This window comes from Phasianus colchicus, chromosome 6 (assembly GCF_987193195.1).
Source record: "Phasianus colchicus chromosome 6, bPhaCol1.hap1.1, whole genome shotgun sequence".
NCBI classification, from domain to species: Eukaryota; Metazoa; Chordata; class Aves; order Galliformes; family Phasianidae; genus Phasianus; species Phasianus colchicus.
This window is the reverse complement of record NC_143441.1, coordinates 13522158-13540330: the sequence shown is the minus strand read 5'-3', so window position 1 is coordinate 13540330 and position 18173 is coordinate 13522158. Positions and strand designations below refer to the sequence as shown.

Sequence of the window (18173 nt, the reverse complement as noted above, 5' to 3'; positions counted from 1 at the left end):
AGTGACAGCTCTTCTCTGTGCAGGACACCTAAACAGGACATGGCTATCCTCATTGGCACGCTTAGGATGGAAAATTCCACATTCTATTTTGACTGGTGTCACAAGCTAAAAGCTTTGACTTTTTTCATTCAAATAGAAGAAGCATTTAGCTCTTATTATATTGCTTTTTTAAAAAGGCTGTAATAAAACTTGATGTGAGTCACCACTGTCCCTTACTCCAAATCTGAAGACAGACAGCTTCTGTACGGTTGTTTGCACGGAACTTGGGTAAGTTCTAAGAGAGAAGGAATTAGATTAAGGAGGAGGGAGCATTTAAGCGGTACAGTGGTTCACCAGTTCTTCACCAAGTGCAATGGAGAAGTCTCCTTTCACTGCTGTTTATAGCATTTGAGGGAAGAAGGAAAAAAAAAAAGGCTGTATCTGTCTTCTAGAGAATCAAATTCCTTTCCAAAGAAGGATGGAAATAAAAGCTTTTTCTGATATTTCACACATTATCAGCTACAAGCTGGGGGCTGGTAGACCAGAGCTGCTGCCTACGGTATTGGTACAGATGTAGTAGCATGCTGAATCCTGTCCCCTGACCTCTTTCCCCTGAATGGTGCTCTGAGACAATGTCTCGTTTGCCTGTGCACCTGTGTAGTAAATGGCACTTTGGTTAGTGGGCTTCTGAGGCTTCTAGTTTTGTGAGCACCTTGGCTGGCACTGCCACTTGAAAGGAATATCCTTGTTTCTTCTTCCAACTGCTTATATCATTCCCTCTGTCACCTTTCCTCTTGCACTGGCACCATTGTTGTGTTCCTGCACTAATTATAGAACAGATAACAGCTGGAAAAACAATTCATACACAGGGGAGGACATAAACACAGGCAGAGTCATTGTGTTGCTGTGTCAGTTCTTCAGTTTTCTTTGACCTCACGATACTCTGTGCTGGAATTGCACAAAGTGGCTGAGTAGAAAGGTAGGAATTGCTTTTGGGATTGACAGATTTGGCTTAAATGCATCAAACTTTATCCCTCTGGAAATATTTTTATTTACCTAATTGCAATGCATGTGCTGATGCAAGGGCATAGAGAAGATAGCTAGGATATATTAAAAGAGGGAGATGTTGTGTTTTCAGATACATGAAGAGACATTTGGATTCTTTGGAAAAATGAGATACATAAGAGAGGAAGTACAGAGTATCATGTAGGGAGCAAAGAAGAAAGAGGAATAATAAGAAAAAAAGAAGGAAAAAATCCATGGAATTAAAAAAACTTCTTGTGGGAGAGCAGATCAGAGGGGAGTATAGTCAAGAAAGAAAAGAAGATACACAGAGAAAAGCAAGGAAGTGGTTTTATATCACATAGTAAAATAAATGGAAAGATAATGCAGTGATGGGTAGATTGTACGTGTCAGTGTGTGTGTCATGGTATTACTCGAAATCTTTGAGATAAGAGTTAGTGTTTCTCTAGAACTGGGTATCTCGATGCAGATTTGCTTCCTATCTACATTATCTTTCTTCCCAGCAGTTTAGCTGGCATTTCACATCTTATTTTCTATATAGCGAAAGAAAACTATTATCCATATCTAAAAGTCACGTGGCAAGACTGCAGTTTTGACCTATCAGGTCAGGATATGATCTTGAGACTTGGAAGAATTAAGATTTTTAGTACAGCAGCAGCTGGAAGTCCCAGACCTTGACAGCCAATGAGGTGAGCTGACCATGGCCAACAGCCAGACACCCAGCCTGGCTCTCATGTGCTCCCTTTTCCTCTGGGGTGGAGAGAAAATAGAAATGCGTCTCGTGGATTTTGATAATGACAGTTTCATAAGGAAAGCAAAAGCTGTGCTTAAAAGCAAAGCAAAAAGGGGAATTTGTTCACCTACTCCCCATTGACAGGCAGATGCCATGTCACTTCCTGGAGAGCAGGCTCTCAGCACACATAATGGTTGCTTGGTAAGACAGAGGCAATGGCCACGAACATCACCCTGTCTTTCTCCTTGCTCTGAGCATGTTGCTGAGCACTACATCACATGGCCTGGAATATCCTTGGGGCCATCTTGGGTAGCTGGCTCAGCCATGTACCCTGCCAACCTCTTGCCCACCCCCAGCCTTCTTGCTTTGTGTAATGCAGAGAGAAAGCTTTGCCACTGTGTGAGAACTGCTCAGCAATAGGCAAAACACTGATGTGCTGTCAACGCTCTTCTCACCACAGAGGCAAAGCGCAGTGCCGTGTCAGCTACTGTGAAGGAAGTTAACTCCTTCCCAGCCAGACCCAGTACACAGCCACTGAACTGGGTGCTATGCAGACACAGTGGGAAAGGGTAACCCTTACTCCATGGGCATTATTGGAGTAGTGAAAGAACAGCTAGATACAGGCCAGTGATAATGCGTGGGAAAGAACAGTCAGGAGCGGTCAAGAGGACGAATAGTGACCTGAACTTTGCAGCTTATGTTTCCAGTTTGAAAACAGGACTCTATTTGGGATGTATTTTGGGTGTTTTCTTTGCAACACGTGATATCAGAGTTTACTGTAAGTAAGTGATAGTGATATCCTTAATTGAATAATACATGCTTTCACAAAACTAGCTGATGTTAAGCAAAACACACTTGTCTTAATTGTCTGATACTAAGCAAAATATACTTGATGCTAAGCATAACATCCTTTATCTACTCATGGAGCCCAGTATATAATTGTTATCTAAGTCAGTGCGGGCGCCTTCTCCAGTATATCACCCTACAAGGAATTATTGCTAGGTTAGAAAAACAGGGAGCGAAGATATAAAGTGTTGCTCATCATTGCAAACGAGCTATGGAAAACTGCCAACTTGAAAAAAGAAGAGGAGGGCAATCTGTGGTCATGAAGAAGACAACTGCTTGCTTCATCCCCTGAGGGTCTTGAGACCACCACCCAAAATCACTGACCACGTGCAAGGAGGCAGGACCCTATGTTAATGATTTTGGAGGGAATTACTGAGTATGTATGTACTGCCCAGGGGAAACCTTTGTATGTGTAACACAAGTAACAAATATAAGCTGAAGGTCTTTTGTGCAAGGTATGGATGGTTAGTGTGGAGATAGCCTCTTGCACATCCAACTTTGTAAGTAAAGAATGCCTGCTTACCAACACCACATTGGAGTCATTGGAGTTAGTGAGTTTATTCCTGGATTTCAGATGGCAGTAGTCAGGAAACAGACACTAATCACTAATTACCAATTTTACAGTAAGCTAAGATACTCATTTTTATTAATCGTGTGGAGTAATGGCAATGAATCAACCCAAAAGCAACCCCAAAAGACCAATCTTTTTCTATTCTTTTACTTGTTCCCTGACATCTCCATTGGACTTCTTAGGAATTTTTTTTTCATATATTATTAATTCACACTTATCTGTCGCATCAATCTATTGGTGGATTTTGTTTGTTTTGTTTGTTGTTGTTGCTGCTGTTTGTTTTGTTTGTTGTTGCTGCTCCATTTTGTTTTTTGTAGACATCTATTCTCATTTACACTATAAATGTAAACAGTCATCTTGACTGGGTCATAAACATCTTGATTGTTTATTTGCAGTGTTCAACATTTTGCCTTGTTCTGTATGTCTGAAGTATTTGGAAGGTGAAGAACTTTAGGACAAGTCTTTAGGAGTAGCATAAAGCTGCACCAGGGAAGGTTCAGACTGGACATTAGAAAAAAATTCTATACCAGGAGGATGATCAAACACTGAACAGGCTTTCTATAGAGGTGATTGGTAACCCGTGTGCCTGTCAGTGAAGCCTTTGGACAGTGCCCTCATTAACATGCTTTAACCTTTGTTTAGCCTGAAGTGGTCAGACAGTTGGACTTAATGGTCTTTCAGTGTTCCTTCCAACTGAACTATTCTATTCTATTAGCCCTTATTTGGTGAATGGGGGAATTGAAGCACAACATTACATAATTTACTCAAATCTAAGCAGTAATAAGGTTACAAAACTGAGACTGGAACTCAGGAGGCACTGACGTTCAATTCCTCCCATCTTCTGTCAGTATTTGTCTGTGGAAGTGTGTCTCTAATGCTCAGAACATTAAGCTTTTTTTTATAGCATGTCAGTATTGGAGATCATGCTGGATTTATATTTGTGCAGGTAGCGGTGTCTGAAGAAAATTTAGTTCTCTCCAAATGTTACAAAAGAATTAAGTATTGGTAATAAAGTCAGGGCTTTATTTATTACATCCATTAAAGTGGGACAGTAGAAAAAGATTGTACCAGGCACTTGCACAGATTTATTCTTGGGTTATAAAATTGTTCTGTGGTCAGATAAACTACAGTCTTCTACCACATGATCAGACCTGCTTCGAGTGTCCTTGCTGGAGCAGGAGATTGGACCAGATGACCTCCAGAGGTCCCTTCCAGCCTCAGTCTTTTTGTGATTTTTGCTAAGAGCACCCAACGCATAACTGGATTACGCCTTTCATTTCCTGCATGGTTAAAACAAGCGTGCTGCTGCAGCTCCTCTCTTTCCTGTCAGCCCTAGGTATGTCTGATTAGCATGGCCTGTGTCTGGCTTGTTCAGCAAGTGAAGCCACCACAGAGAGTAGAACAGTCTTAAGCCTTGCCCTCACTGAGTAAAGGCAGCGGCGCCATAAACTCTGGTCCCCGATCTGAAGATCAGATCTCCCAAGCTATGTCCCATCTCCCATTAATGCACACTAAAAATCCTTTTTTAGGGGACATGGATTGGCTTTTGAAGGAAGACTGTATTAGGCGAAAGCTAAGTGTTTAATTTTTGGTAGAGCTAGGCTCACTTCAAATCAGAGCAGTGTTTAGGCTTGGGAGCGTATGTCACAGCTATTCAAGGACTAGCATTTTCCACAGGCACATTGCAGAGGAGATGGTTGACTTTTCTCTAGCCCAAAATAGAGAAGAGAACGTGGACTCTTACTATCTTTCTTGTGTAGTGTCTGTTCTCTCTGGTAAGGTGTTGAGTGCCTTCTGGCAGTTGCTGATTGCCTTTAGGTCATGTTGGCTTCATTGGGAGATGGTTCCTAAAATATCCAGCGTTCCTGAAATCTTAATGACTCAACTATAGCATCTGGTTCAATAGGAAGTCAAGAAGTGGATTAATTTAAGCTAATCAACTTTTGTGAAACAGAATAAATACGGAGCTTAACTTAAACCCCAGAATCGTCCCTTGTAGTTGATTGATGCATATGTTCTTTGTGTTGCTTTTCAGAAACCAGAAAACATATCAATAATGTCCTGCAAAACATCTCTCACCCGTTGAGTAATGCAGGTCAGAAGCCTGCTTCCATTTTGTGTAGTAATATTTCCAGTAATGCTGACCAACTTTTACCTCATTCTTCTAGTGTGACTGGCCTGCTGGCTGGGGGTCCAAGTCTGCTGCTTTCACAATCTGAAATATTATATTGAAATGGAAATGGCAGCACTCTCAATTTTTTGTGGCTCTAGGTTTTATTTTCAAGATGTATTAACCTGTTCCACTGAGCTCAGATGCATAAAGAATGCTCATAACATTTGATCACTTTGCCATTCATTTCTCTCTCAGTATATATTTATTTATCTACATGTGGTCTGTGCCACAAACTGACTTCTGAGGTATATGTTAAACCTTATCTCAGACAGTTACGTGTTAATCATTTTACCACTCACTCCCAAGTTTTCTGGAAGCAGAAATTAAAGAGAAGAAAGTGAGATATAGTCATTGCCTATTTATGGTATCAGTATATTGTGATAAATTCTGATACCTGGTGAAGAAACTTTGGTATTTGTCACTTTTAAAAGAAAAAGCAAAATTTTGTGACTCTACTTGCTACATTGGTTACTATTCTGTTTTTTTTAATGGATGATTTTTTAACTCTGAATGTACCTGCCAGCCATATGGGCAATGTTGTGTGGTTAGCATGGTATAGCATTATATAAAGTTCTTGATCCTGTCCCATTTGTGCCCGTTCTGTTAAACAGCATTATGTGCCTCTAATCAGAGAGCCCTCTTGAGAATTTGTGTGTAAATCTTGTGCTGGGAAATTTATTTTAAGAAAGGAAATATTTGAAAGAAATGCATCTTCCCCATAGTTATTTCCTACCTATGGGGGAAACCGGGGCACATCTGAAAGCAAGAAAGGAGGAATCTTTGCTAATTGTTTTGGATGTTGTTTTAATTGAGAATTGGCACTTGGAATGGAAGGCATGTTTGTTAAATCCAAGTTTCTACCGTGTTCTTGGAAGCTGGTCAGATGTTTTTTTCCCTTGGATCTTCTGAGGAATGCAACTCCTCAGAGGAATTTTGCTGATCTTGTCATTGGATCGCTCTCATTCTTCTGTCTGCTTGTTCTGAAATTTTTATACCTGCTATCTAAAAGGAAGAAAAAGAAACCTTTATGCTTTCCTGCTTTCAACTTATAAAGCTTAGCAACTGGATATGGTAATGTTTAAAGTAAGTAAGGTTTACCAGTGCTGCTTATTCAGACGGTGGCTATATTTCAGGGCCCCAGTCCTTCTTACCCTTTATATACGGTAAAAAAGTTGATAAAGGAAATGGTTCAAGTGTGAAATGAGCTAATAGGCAAATTCAACATTTCTGTGAACTGGTTTGGTTCAGTGTAAAACCATTTCTGTGAACCTTTTTTGGTTTGTACAGTGTAAAAACTGAAGACCGGTCATTGTAAAAGCACCCGAATAAGAGAGACTCCTTTTAGCTTTAGACAGCCATTGTCCTCATCCCATCATGAATTATGAGCACTTGCTGTGATTTTGTTGTTGAGTCTTTCTTTAGAATTAAAGTCAGTGAATGTGATTTTCATTTTCTTATTGAATTATTAGGAGCGTGTCCTGTATCACTGCAAATGATCTCTTAGATGATATGGTAAATGACCCGCTGTTCTCCACCTGACAGTTCAAGTCATCCAGCAGCTCAGTCAGGTGTCTCAGCTCAGCTGACAGATTCAGGGAGCTCAGACATCAACCTGAGCCAGCCTGGCTTCTGCTTCCCATCCTTTCCCTTGCAGCTCTAACTACTCCCTTGTTCTCCCTCACTTGGGGGAGATCATTAAAATGATCTCAAAATTCAAGAACTTGGCTTGAAAGTAGGAAATGCTGAATTGTGGAGAGCATTTCCTTCTCATCTTCTATGAAATGTAACATCTCTGAAATCTTCACCATACCTAAAATGCAAGACTTTGTGCATTTAGGATTACCCAGTGGCTAAGCTGTGAGACCTGAGTTGGGAGGCAGAGAATAGGCATGATGCAGAGAGAAGTACCAAACAGATGGGATGCTGCAGCATTGAACTCCCAAACTAGAGGGCAGAAACTAGCTGGGGAGGCAGGGACTGACCTGTATCATGCATTTTGAAAGGTAGGGGAAAAAAACAATCCGACACCCAAACAACAGAGTTCAGATTCTTCCTGCTGTATGTTTGGCCCAGTTCCACCTGCTTAGGTGGGTAGGCTAAACAGAACACACTCCCAGGTGCAAGCAAAAGCTCTATATGCACATCAGAACTTCACAATAAATTGATATTTTGACCAAACTCTATCCAAACAGCCACATCATGTTGTGACAATGAATTGGCTCTTTTGTAGGAAGAATCTGAGCTATGTTATTTGGGTGTTGTGTTTTTTTCCTTTTCATTTTAATTAAACGATAATGGATGGAGTTGATTAGGAGTTTGAAGGTTGATTATACGTGCGGTACTGAAGTACAGGCTTCCTCAGAAAGTTTTTTTTTTTTGTGTCTTGAAGAAACTTTTAAAGTGTGAATCATTACTGTTCCTGTCTGGTTTTGGGTGAGCTAAAAATTACAGAGGCTGAAAGTGCACTTTACCAAAGCCTGTAATAATAAAATATTTGGCTGTATCCTGGGTAGATTTTTTTTTCAATCACCCATGCTTGGCAGGTCCTTTGCAAGCCTACAAGTAACAGAAGTTGTGGTTTTTTGTAACACTGCTAACATAGTAAAACTTTTGAAAGGTTTCTTCACATGGTTACATCATTTCCTACAGTACTACCTCGCAATCTACTGATAATTCTGCTGCATAGGTGATAGAAAAAGAGGAGTGAAATTATTATCTCAATTACAGCCAGCACCCATCAAACAGAACTAAAGGTGTTCATGGGCATATTCATTTGTACAGCACTTAGTCATTTCAGCTGCAGTGAGCCATCCATGTCCTTCTGAAATTCCATAGGGTTTAGGTCCTTCAGTTGCTGCTGTAACACCAGGCATTCAGCACCTGTTCTCTAGTTGAGACCTCTTGTTTTGTAATACAGACTTCTTCAGTTTGGATCCCGCAGGGATCATTGCTTTCTTTTTAGCAGCTGGCTCTTTCTCAGCTTTGAACACTTTTGTACCTGTTACTTTGTCCTCCATTTTGTTGGGACCATCCAGTTTACTCTGGATGATTGCCTTCTGTTTTTAAATGACATATTGTTGTGTTTGAAGTCATCTTCATAGGCCTCTGAGCACCACTCTAAAAACCTTCTATGTGTCTTTTGTCTTTCAGATCTCACTGCTGGTCGGATTCATCAGTGTAAATAATTCTCAGTGGACAGATTACAGTGCATACAGCTACTTTCAGATTGTTACCATGTGCGACTTGGTTATGATTTTGTTCTTCTACATAATCCACATTTTCAGAATCTACAGGTCACTCACTTGTGTTAGCTGGCCACTTGCGGTAAGTCTGTCAGATTTTTTGCTTCTCTTGTGGGTTGATATCTGGATTACTTGGTTCATTTTCTTGTGCTGTCACATGTTGATAGGCTCTCTTTCATGTACAAATCCCTTTGCTGCTTTTATTACTAGTATTGAGTTCAGAAGGTGTTGTAATTCTAAGTCTTTTAGCTCACTTGAATCAGATCCTGATCTCCTTTACACAGATATAAATCCAGGTTTGCCCCAGTGAAGGCAATTGGGTTATTCTGAGACAACTGGAAAAAAGTGTCAGCAGATGGGCCCTAACTCTGGTCGTTTATAGTAGCTACATGTTTGCTAGAGTACCAATTCACTGCATTAGAATTCATGTAATACATCCTGTCTCAAAATAAAGTTTATATGTGCTATTTAAATCAAACGTGTCTCTTTTTAGTATGGTTATAGGTAACTTAAACAATAGTGAGAAATAGGATCCTCAGCCTGACTGCTCATAGCCTGGCCTTCACTAGGAACTTCCTGCAGGATATCCTACCTCATTCCACCATTTCCTCTGTACATCCATCTCTTATATCCTAGCAGAGAGCTAACAAGCACCACAGAAAATGGGAGACCTGAACTTCCTCAACAGCTTTGATTAGATCAGCTAACAAAAAAGTCATCTGTCCTGCTGTGGGATCACAGATTTTAGTAACCTCTGACAACATCTCTCTTGGATGCATAGTGACCTGTTAATCCCACAGAGAAAGAGCTAAGGGGGTGAGGAAAGCCAAACAGAGAGATGTAGAGGAAGTTTTGAAATTCAAGAAGTGTTTGAAATGGCTTTTAATGGAAGCTATGAAAATAGTTTACAGAGGTGAGGTAGCAATTTATTCCACTTCTAAACAAAGAAAAAAAGTAAATTCTTTTTAAATGGAGACTTGCAACACTTTTTAAAATATGTACCTCTAGTATTTGTTTCTAGAAAGTACTTCTGTCCTTATTTAGAGATAATATGTTTGCATGGAAAAAGGAAAGAGTTTTGTAAAGCAAAATTTAATGTGTGAATGACAGAACTCTGCCACTTTGACATTTTCATTCACTACGTTTTCTTTTTCTTATCTGTTTGTTCATTTCAAAATGTTCCACACTGCACTGGTGAATTTAAGGCACTGCAGTTTGTGGCTGTTTAGTTTCAGATAACTTAATGAAATGGGATGCTTATACATTGCTGTTTGTGTTCAAAGGAAGGCTACAAAGATGGGGAAGGCTCTGAAGGGCAAGGTGTGCGAGGAGCAAGTGAGGTCCCTGTGTTTGCTCAGAGCAGAGGAGCTGAGGGGAGGCCTGATGGTGGCTGCAGCTCCTCACAGGGAGCGGAGGGCAGCGCTGAGCTCTGCTGTGTGTGACAGCGATGAGATGCAAGAGAATGGAGCTGTGTCAGGGGAGAATCAGGCTGCGAGTTAGGGACAGGGTCTGTGCCAGAGGGCGGTGGGCACGGAACAGCCTGCCCAGGGCAGTGGGCACGGCACTGAGTGCCGGAGCTCAGGGAGCGTTTGGGCAGCGCTCTCAGACATTGGGTTTGGGTTTTGGGTGGTGCTGTGTGGAGCCAGGGGTTGGGCTCGAGATATTCTGTGATTCCCTGATTTTACAACCATCTCCTTTTCAGACAAATATTTTAGTATCTTTGGAACAGAATTGAAAAGCCTGTAAGAGGCTTTGGGAAACTTGGATTAGTGTTTGGCTGAGTTTCCTGGCAAGATCCCTGCATTGCAATCAGAGGTGTGCCTTACAATCAGTAAAGCTGTGGCGGTTGAGGAGTTTGTTCTGTAATGACAACTTTTAAAGCTGCAAAAGCATTTTTCCAGAATGGCACTGTCCTGGTCCTGCCAGGGGTTCATTCTCTATGTAACATGGCCTTTGATAATTCACTTACAACTTGTCTCCATCCCTTGGGTTCCGTGAAAATAGCAGGCTGTGTACACTCTGTAATAGATGTCTCTAAGAAAGAAACAGCATACGTAATTTGCTTGCTGCGATGTGGACTAACCAGAGGAGACTTGTAATAGAAATACTTTATTCTAGCAAAAACAGGGGTTATGATCTTGATCACCTGAAACGAGGTTACAAGGAAAAAGTAATTTGTAGTCTGAGAACCTGCTTTATAGAAAAGATCCTCTTCAGTTGTTTAAAAATCTGAGCAGAGGGAAATTGTGGTATGGTTTGACAGACTGTTTCTCTTCTGGAATTTCATTGAACAATTTTCTTTTGGGTCTATATACTCTCTGTTTTGGTTTGACAAGGAATCTCCTGTCTCCCTTACACATGGTATTTGTGTGGCTCATGCAGTAGTGCAGTACAAAGTCAGTACTCATGTATCCCACCAGGACATCCTACTACACAATGTTCTGAAGACACCTGTATTATCGATGTAACCTTCATGAAGATTCAAAACCTAAATCCACAGATAACTCTGCATACTGTGAGGCAAAATTGACTCCTAGGCTGATATTTGTCACACCAGAGAAAATCTAGAATGTAGTGCCTCAGTGCTCTCAGAAAAAAAAAAAAAATGTTGCATCACGTTTGATTTACTGCATTACTAAGCTGCAACTTACAAGACTTGGGCAGCTTTTCTAGAACCTGATGTTGCTTACAAATGTCTGCATAGTTGTGCTTTTTGTGGTTTCTCTCCTGTTTCTAGGCTTGGTTGATATAAGGAAGTTGTTAGTAAATCCAGCTTATTTTTTGATTAGAAGTAGAAGCTCTTGCATTTCCTCTGCTACTCCTTGCCATTTCATGTATGTAGGCTAGAGAAATGTGCCCCAAGGCTTTTTCCTTTCCTCAGAATGGTGTCTTTGAGTAAATTGCATTCTTGGTACAATAAATATACATGTTTATCCCCCCATATTGTACCATACTGAATGAAAAAAATAGAGTCCATACCCACTAGATTTTATTCCAGTGATATTTAGTAGAGCTGCAGATTGGTCCTTCCCTTTCAAACAGAAACTTGTCATTTGTTTTTTATGGGTTTTTTTTCTTTATTTTTTTTAACTTTGAGTAACCACTGCCAATTTGTTCTGATTCTGATGGATACTGAAATGCTTTTCTGATAAGTTTTCCTTCTGAAGCAATCTATGCTTGCTTGTCTTTACAGGAATTTCTCCATTATTTAATTGGTACAATTCTGCTTCTCATTGCATCAATTGTAGCAGCATCAAAGAGTTACAATTTGACTGGACTAGTGGCTGGAGCGGTAAGGTCTTGTTTATTAGTCTTGATACTTTTTTATTGCAATGTAAGTTGAGTGCAAGAAACCTATTGCTCATCACTTTGATTTCTTACAGACTTGCCTTGCTTGTTTCTTGGTTGGTGTACTGTCTTCTATCTCGTTTCAGTGAATGTTCCATAACATAATGCCAACAAAAAGGTTTTGTGAGACTCCAATCTCACCACTAAAATGAATATGTGTTGAAACAAAAGCCTCTAGCTTTAACGCATAAAGACAAATGTGTTTCGGGGAAGAATTAAGACAATTTAGGTTTGACAAATGGCTGTTGTAACAACTGCAAGTTAGTATTTCATCCTAGTCTTCTGCATTTGCATCTTCTGCACCTGAATAGAGATTATTTCTCCTGAGCTAAAACCCTTTGTCATCCTGGATCTATGTATTGGATGATGTATTCTGTCTCTGTTGGCTGAAGTGTTCTTCAGAGATGTGAGTTTTGAGTGTGGGCAACAGAACTTAAAATGCAATGCAACTAGGATAAAGAGTTGCTTTCACAAGCTTGGTCCCAGTGGTTATTTGTAGATGCAGATGGAGAGGGAGAAACTTATTTATCTGGCAGATGACAAATAAAGACTTGTCTGGGGTTTGCCAAAAGAGCAACAATCAGAGGTGTCAGAAAAAGTCTTTTCTTTAACGCAGTGTCCTAATGAGAAGTCTAGCAGGTGGGACACTGTGTAGCTGTCCAGCTTTTTCTCTCTACTCTATATGATTTTCAGTCATTGGTTTGACAAGGCGTAAGCTGCTATTATTCTATGGTAACTATTTTTTTTTAGCACGTTGGCAGAATGGTGTAAAATATAACTTCATTTTTGGTCTGTTAACATCATAAAATATGTACTTGAATATGCAGGAGTCCATACATTCATGGATTATGTGTCATCTAATGGTAAGTATTTGTGGCTTGTCTGTTTTTTCATTCAGACGTTTGGATTCCTAGCTACAGTCCTTTGTGTTTTAAGCATATGGTCATCCTACAAGGTTTCTTGCATCACGCAGTCAACAAGTAAGTATCATGCTTAGTGCCTGCCAAAGTGCTTCACAAAATGAATATTTATATTTTCCCATGGCAGTATCTGCCTGGAAGGATTTATTAACAGCCTATTCCTTGTTACTCAAAATTACTCACAAAGCAGTAATTCTACACTTTGGTCAAAACATGTGTCACAGCTGCTGACAACTTTTCACAGCTAACTAGTGGAGCAAAATAACTTGCCTCTAGCAAGTATCGGTGCTGTCTCATCTTCCACACTCCCCTGCCCTCCCACCAAAACAAGGTTTCCTGTGCGTTCTTTAATCAAGTAAATTCATTTGTTTGTGGTGGTACAAGTGACACTGTCTTCCTTTTCTAAGATGCAGCTGTATGACTCCTTCATCTCAGCAAGATGTCTGCCTTACAAAATACTATACCAAAGAGGACCGTCCATCACTGAGGAAAGAATGTGGGTATTTTGTTATTAGTCTGGACAGTCAGTGGCTTTTGAAGATCTACTTGAAGTTTTATGCAAAACAACATTATGAACCAAAGTTTTTTTGTTGCCCTCATCCAAAGAAGTTTACTTCCCCCCCCAGAAGAAGCATATAATGGAGAACCAATTTTTTTCTGAGCTTTACAGAGAACTGCTGCTTCTGTTTCTCAAGCTGGGCTGCAGTCATTTCCAGCTATTTGCCTTAAGTGCCTTTAAAACTCATTTGGAGAGTTGTTTGGTTCTCTTTTCAAAGGGATGAAAAAAAGTGCTTCTGATTTCCTCTATCTGTTTACAGAAGGGAAATACTGCAAATTTCTGCCTGATTCTTAACTTCCAAGGCTGGTTTTTCAACAAAGGAACTGTTACAAACTGATTTGTGAATGGATAAGCTGACCCAAGTTCAGAACCATGGAATTTTTCCAACAGCAGCTCAGCCCTATCAAAAATTATGAACTGCAACTTGTATAAATCATTGCAAATACTCCCTTCTAGCCCTGGCAGTACACAATGAAATCAGATCAATCAAAAATTATTATTAAAAAATTCTCTCAGCCAAGTACAGGAAATACATATTCAAGAATAAGCTTGAATGGTTTGCGGGATCTTTTTCTTTCCTTTTCGTAAATAGTTGTTGGTGGAATGGACATTTTGAAGACTTGTTCTGTAGGAAATTTCTGTGTATTTCCAAGATGTTATTCTCTTTGGAATCTAATGGTGTTTATGGAAAGCCCATCGCAAATAGTGCAGCGTGCTTCTTTCTCTCTCTTACATGTGGCTTCCCCCTTCTGACTATGCTGGGATCCATGTTTTCAGAGCCTGGACAGAGTTTTTTCCAACCTGATATTGTTATGAAGCTGTTTGTAAATTTAAGATGGAGACAATGCTGTTATTTGCTTTGCACTTCTGTCTTTCTGATCTTTTCCATTTCTGGTGAACTGGAAACTTTTTGCAGAAAAAAGTGAAGCTCAAGTCCTCTTCCTTGGTGCTCTTCCCTTTCATGTCTTGCTGTGAAGCAGAACTTGCATTTGTAAGCTGGTCTTTTCTGTGAGGACAATTGCAGGACAGTGCAGCGCATTTCGGCAAAATAAAATAAATTAAAAATTAGGATTTATATATTTTACCAGACCCAGACTGGAGGAAAGAAGCATTTCCTGGCCCGCTGTTCATTTTTCTGCCTGTCATAAATTCTGCAAAAATACTGCTAATTAATTTAATTAATCATTAATTTAATGATTGGCTTTTGAGAAATGTTTTTGTGCCCTGTAGCACATCAACGTGCGTTGCCATTTGTTATGTATGGGTCTCTGCATTGATTTTTTTATTTTATTTGTTTTTCACTCTTTGACAAGAGAAAAGGGCCAACTTCTAAAGTTCTAAGAATCTTGAGAAAGTGAAAATAACTGAACAGACAACCTGGAAAGGCAGGAATCTCCCTTCTTGTGGTGCATGGTTTCTGTGATTCTTATTGCTTTCTTTCCCTAAGTGACTTAAAACAGCACAGAACAGGAAACAGTTTGAATGCAAAGAAGTCTACTTCTTGTGGATCAAGAAACCTGTGTTCACTCCAAGATAAACTGCTTCAGCATGAATACAGAAGGTTATTCAAATAAACCTTACTTTGATTGAAAAGACTGCAGAAGATTATGATATATATATATGTGGTTTGATTTTATTTTTTGGCACAAAGGGTGGTTGTTCACTGGTTCGCTTGCCAAGACTGGCTTAGCCACAGTTTTTGGAAATCAGCACCCTGACTTCAGTTTGGATTGACATGGTAGGTATTTAAAGAAACAATCTCTTCTTTCCCCTGGGAGAACAGGAAAGTGCTGTTTCTGACGGTAGCACCGTTGCCTCTTGAGAATACTGCTCAGATAGATATTAGGCACCTTCCACAGGCTTTCACCCATCTTGGCAATCTAAAGGAAAGCAAGTGCTCAGTTGCACTCAGCATGAATGCAGCAATGGGGAGATGCATCTGCTAAGGCTGGGCTTGGGGCTGAGCTTGTGGTGAAGAACAGGCTGTTTCAATGCTCTGCTGGAACCTTGCCCCTCTCTGTGCACTGCACACTCATCTCTTTATCTTTTTTTTTCAGCCTCCCTCTTGACTCTGTCTCTTGCTACTATTTGGGGGGGGGGGGGGGTGGGGAGGGAGGGTCCAACCACCAAAGGATTTCTGGATGACACAGTCTGATCACCCAAAGAATCTGTTTTGCTGCACTTGTTTACACTGGATCAAGAGACATAAAGTTCCCTTCTGAGTTTTGTGCCCATCAACAGGTCTAAGATATGCCTCTAGCCTTTGTTGTTGAGACACTGTTGGGTTCATAGACCTACCAGAAGCTCTTAAAGCAGGATGCTTTCAGGCTGGAAAGCTGACATTTATGCTGATATAACTTCCTTGCTTCTCCCAGATTCTTGTGAAACATGTCTACCAGAAAAAAGCACAGCTTTTGGTGATATCAAAACCTACTAGCAGAACTTTGAATGACAGCTCTGTCTGACAGGGACTTTGGCACCTCACTACTGTACCTATGCCAGCAAAAGCATTTTAACTTTCCTTCAGTGTCAGCCTTGTTCTGAAAGCTCCATCTGTCTTTGACTTTGTCAAATATGAGATTCCAGCTGTTTTAAAAATAAACTATGTTTGTTAGCTATTTGGATGATGTAATGATAATTGGGTTATCTTGCTCCTTTTTTTTTTTTTTTTTTTTTTTTTTTTTCCTTTACCAGTGCAGTGATTTTCTGTCTGGGGAGCATCAGGAAGTATTCTGGAGGATGAAAGATGTTATGAGCCCCAGAAAAAAACTATTCACCTTCCGAGGTGTGTAGATGTGCTGGTCTCTTGACTGTACCACACAGAAATGTCCATCCTCTTCAGACCCATGAAGAGTGTTGTTGTTCCTTTGAGTCAACACAGGTAGATCTTGGGGTTCAGTTTTGCTGAAAATTGAATTTAAAAAAAAAAAGAGAGAGAAGAGAAGAAAATAAGTAACAAACTGATTCATAATGAAAAAAAGAAAAAGCTGGTGTTTGACCTCTGGGGATTTGAGAAGAGCCAGAGATTGAATAGTGCCTTTGTGAGGGTAAGAACTGGGTAAGTGAGAAGGGGAAATGAAACTTATACCAAAAACAAACAAAAAAACAAAAAAAAAAACAAAAAAAAAAAAAAGAAAAGAAAAAAAGAGGAAGGATGGTTCTGAAAAGCTTGAGGAGCACAGTACTGGATGAAGACTGCAGGTTATGTGACAGTTTTTTCTGTTGCCCTAAAATACTTGCATTTTGCATTGTGTTTACTGCAAGGGGCTGGATTCTGCTTCTAAAGGGGATTTAAGAATACATCACTGTGGGATATGAGACGACAGGATGTTGGGTCAAAAATGAATTAATATCATGGTTTTAATGAAGGAGGGAATGCTGAGTGATGCTCCAGGAAAGAGGACTATGCACTCATTAGGACAAAAAGGTGCAGGGCACAAGGAGAAAAAGTAGGATCTAATGTGAGCACATTATTTGCTGTCAGAGGAGCTGGCAGATATCAATAGTTCATGGCTGCATTAGAGCTTAAACAGCAGACTTGCCTGCAGTGATAGAAAAGTCTCTCTTCTCTGCTTTCCCACAGCATATGTATTACATATCTTTGTCTAGAAATTTCATGTTCTGCTACAGCTTAAAGAAGCTGCAATAAACCTGACCTAGAGGCTGAGGAGAATATCATCAAGTTGCCACATGTTTGGCCTTGTTTAACTTTTCTTAGAGACAACAGAAAGAGAAGTGCTGCTGCGGTGCTGGAGGGGCTGTGTGCTGGACAGTGGCCTCATGCACCCTTCATGATAGGGTTACACAGCTGCATTTGGACTTCTTCACCACAGGGATAAGGAAAGCTGCAATTATGCATCAGTAGGCCCGACTGCTGAGCCTAGCACTTGGCTGGAGCCTTGGAGGTGCTCCTCATAGTGTGAGACAGTGAGAGGGGCCTGCGGGAGGCCAACCTGCCAGTCTTTAAGCCCATGGAGCAGGAGAGTGCCCTCTCTGCAGAGCTCTGGGGTATTCTTGAGCAGGCTGTGTGTACCCCTCATGTTCAGGCTGTTTCAGTTTTCAGACTGCTGCACAGGTGCAGGGTCTGTGCCCTTGGCTTACCTTTCTCTCTTTTGCAGATGCGTAGGGCTACACTCTCACAGTCATCCTGTTGGGAACACACAGCTTATGCTTTTGGTCCCTGGTCCCAGGACTTGCTTAACTCCATAGAAGCAGGTCAGAAATTCACACTGTTGTCTTTCCCTTCTGGAGAAGGATGATTACTTTTTTTCCAACATGAGACAGTAGCTGGAAAACAGGAAAAGCTGTTCTTCCTATACACAGCCGCTCTGAAGTTTGTTTCTATTCTGCCTGTCCCTGAACCCAAAGTCCAACAGTCTCAACCAGTCCCCTGTAGGTACACAGTAAGCATGTGCCATTGTTTATTAGTAGAGACTGACCGTATGCAGTGGGTTCCCACCAGCTTGGAGTCTGAATCCGAAGGAAAAGCCCATAAACAACGGATGAAATAGCTTTATGCTCTTTTTTACTGTCATCTTGTATCTGCACTGATTTACTGGACTAATGACTTTACAATTTATTAACTATCAACCAAGCTCTCATCACCTGCCAGGCCCAGCCACGCTGCAGCCCCAAGGAGTTTCCTCCCTTGTGGGCAAGGTAGCTGCCAAGACAAGCTTTCAACTTTACAGTGAAACAGAATTTAGATTCTGAAATCTCTGGTACTGTTCTGGCTTTGGTGGTGTGAAAGCTAGGCTTTAGAAATACAGAGTAGCCACA

General features: G+C 40.6%; 1 protein-coding gene and 1 long non-coding RNA gene across 2 annotated transcripts in view; one reads left to right on the top strand and one right to left on the bottom strand.

Moving 5' to 3' along the window:
* CMTM7 (CKLF like MARVEL transmembrane domain containing 7) overlaps positions 1–14987 on the top strand; it is a 24994-nt gene extending 10007 nt beyond the window's left edge. The window contains exons 2-5 of the mRNA XM_031590265.2: positions 8476–8649; positions 11761–11859; positions 12814–12895; positions 13243–14987. Coding sequence (XP_031446125.1) covers positions 8476–8649; positions 11761–11859; positions 12814–12895; positions 13243–13256 — 369 coding nt within the window. The 3' untranslated portion in view covers positions 13257–14987. The remainder of the gene's footprint in view (positions 1–8475; positions 8650–11760; positions 11860–12813; positions 12896–13242) is intronic.
* Positions 14318–18173, bottom strand: LOC149917437 (uncharacterized). The gene is made up of 3 exons (XR_016467707.1): positions 17496–18173; positions 16172–16298; positions 14318–14400 (listed from the first exon to the last, which is right to left on the bottom strand). It is a non-coding gene; the product is annotated as an uncharacterized LOC149917437 (long non-coding RNA).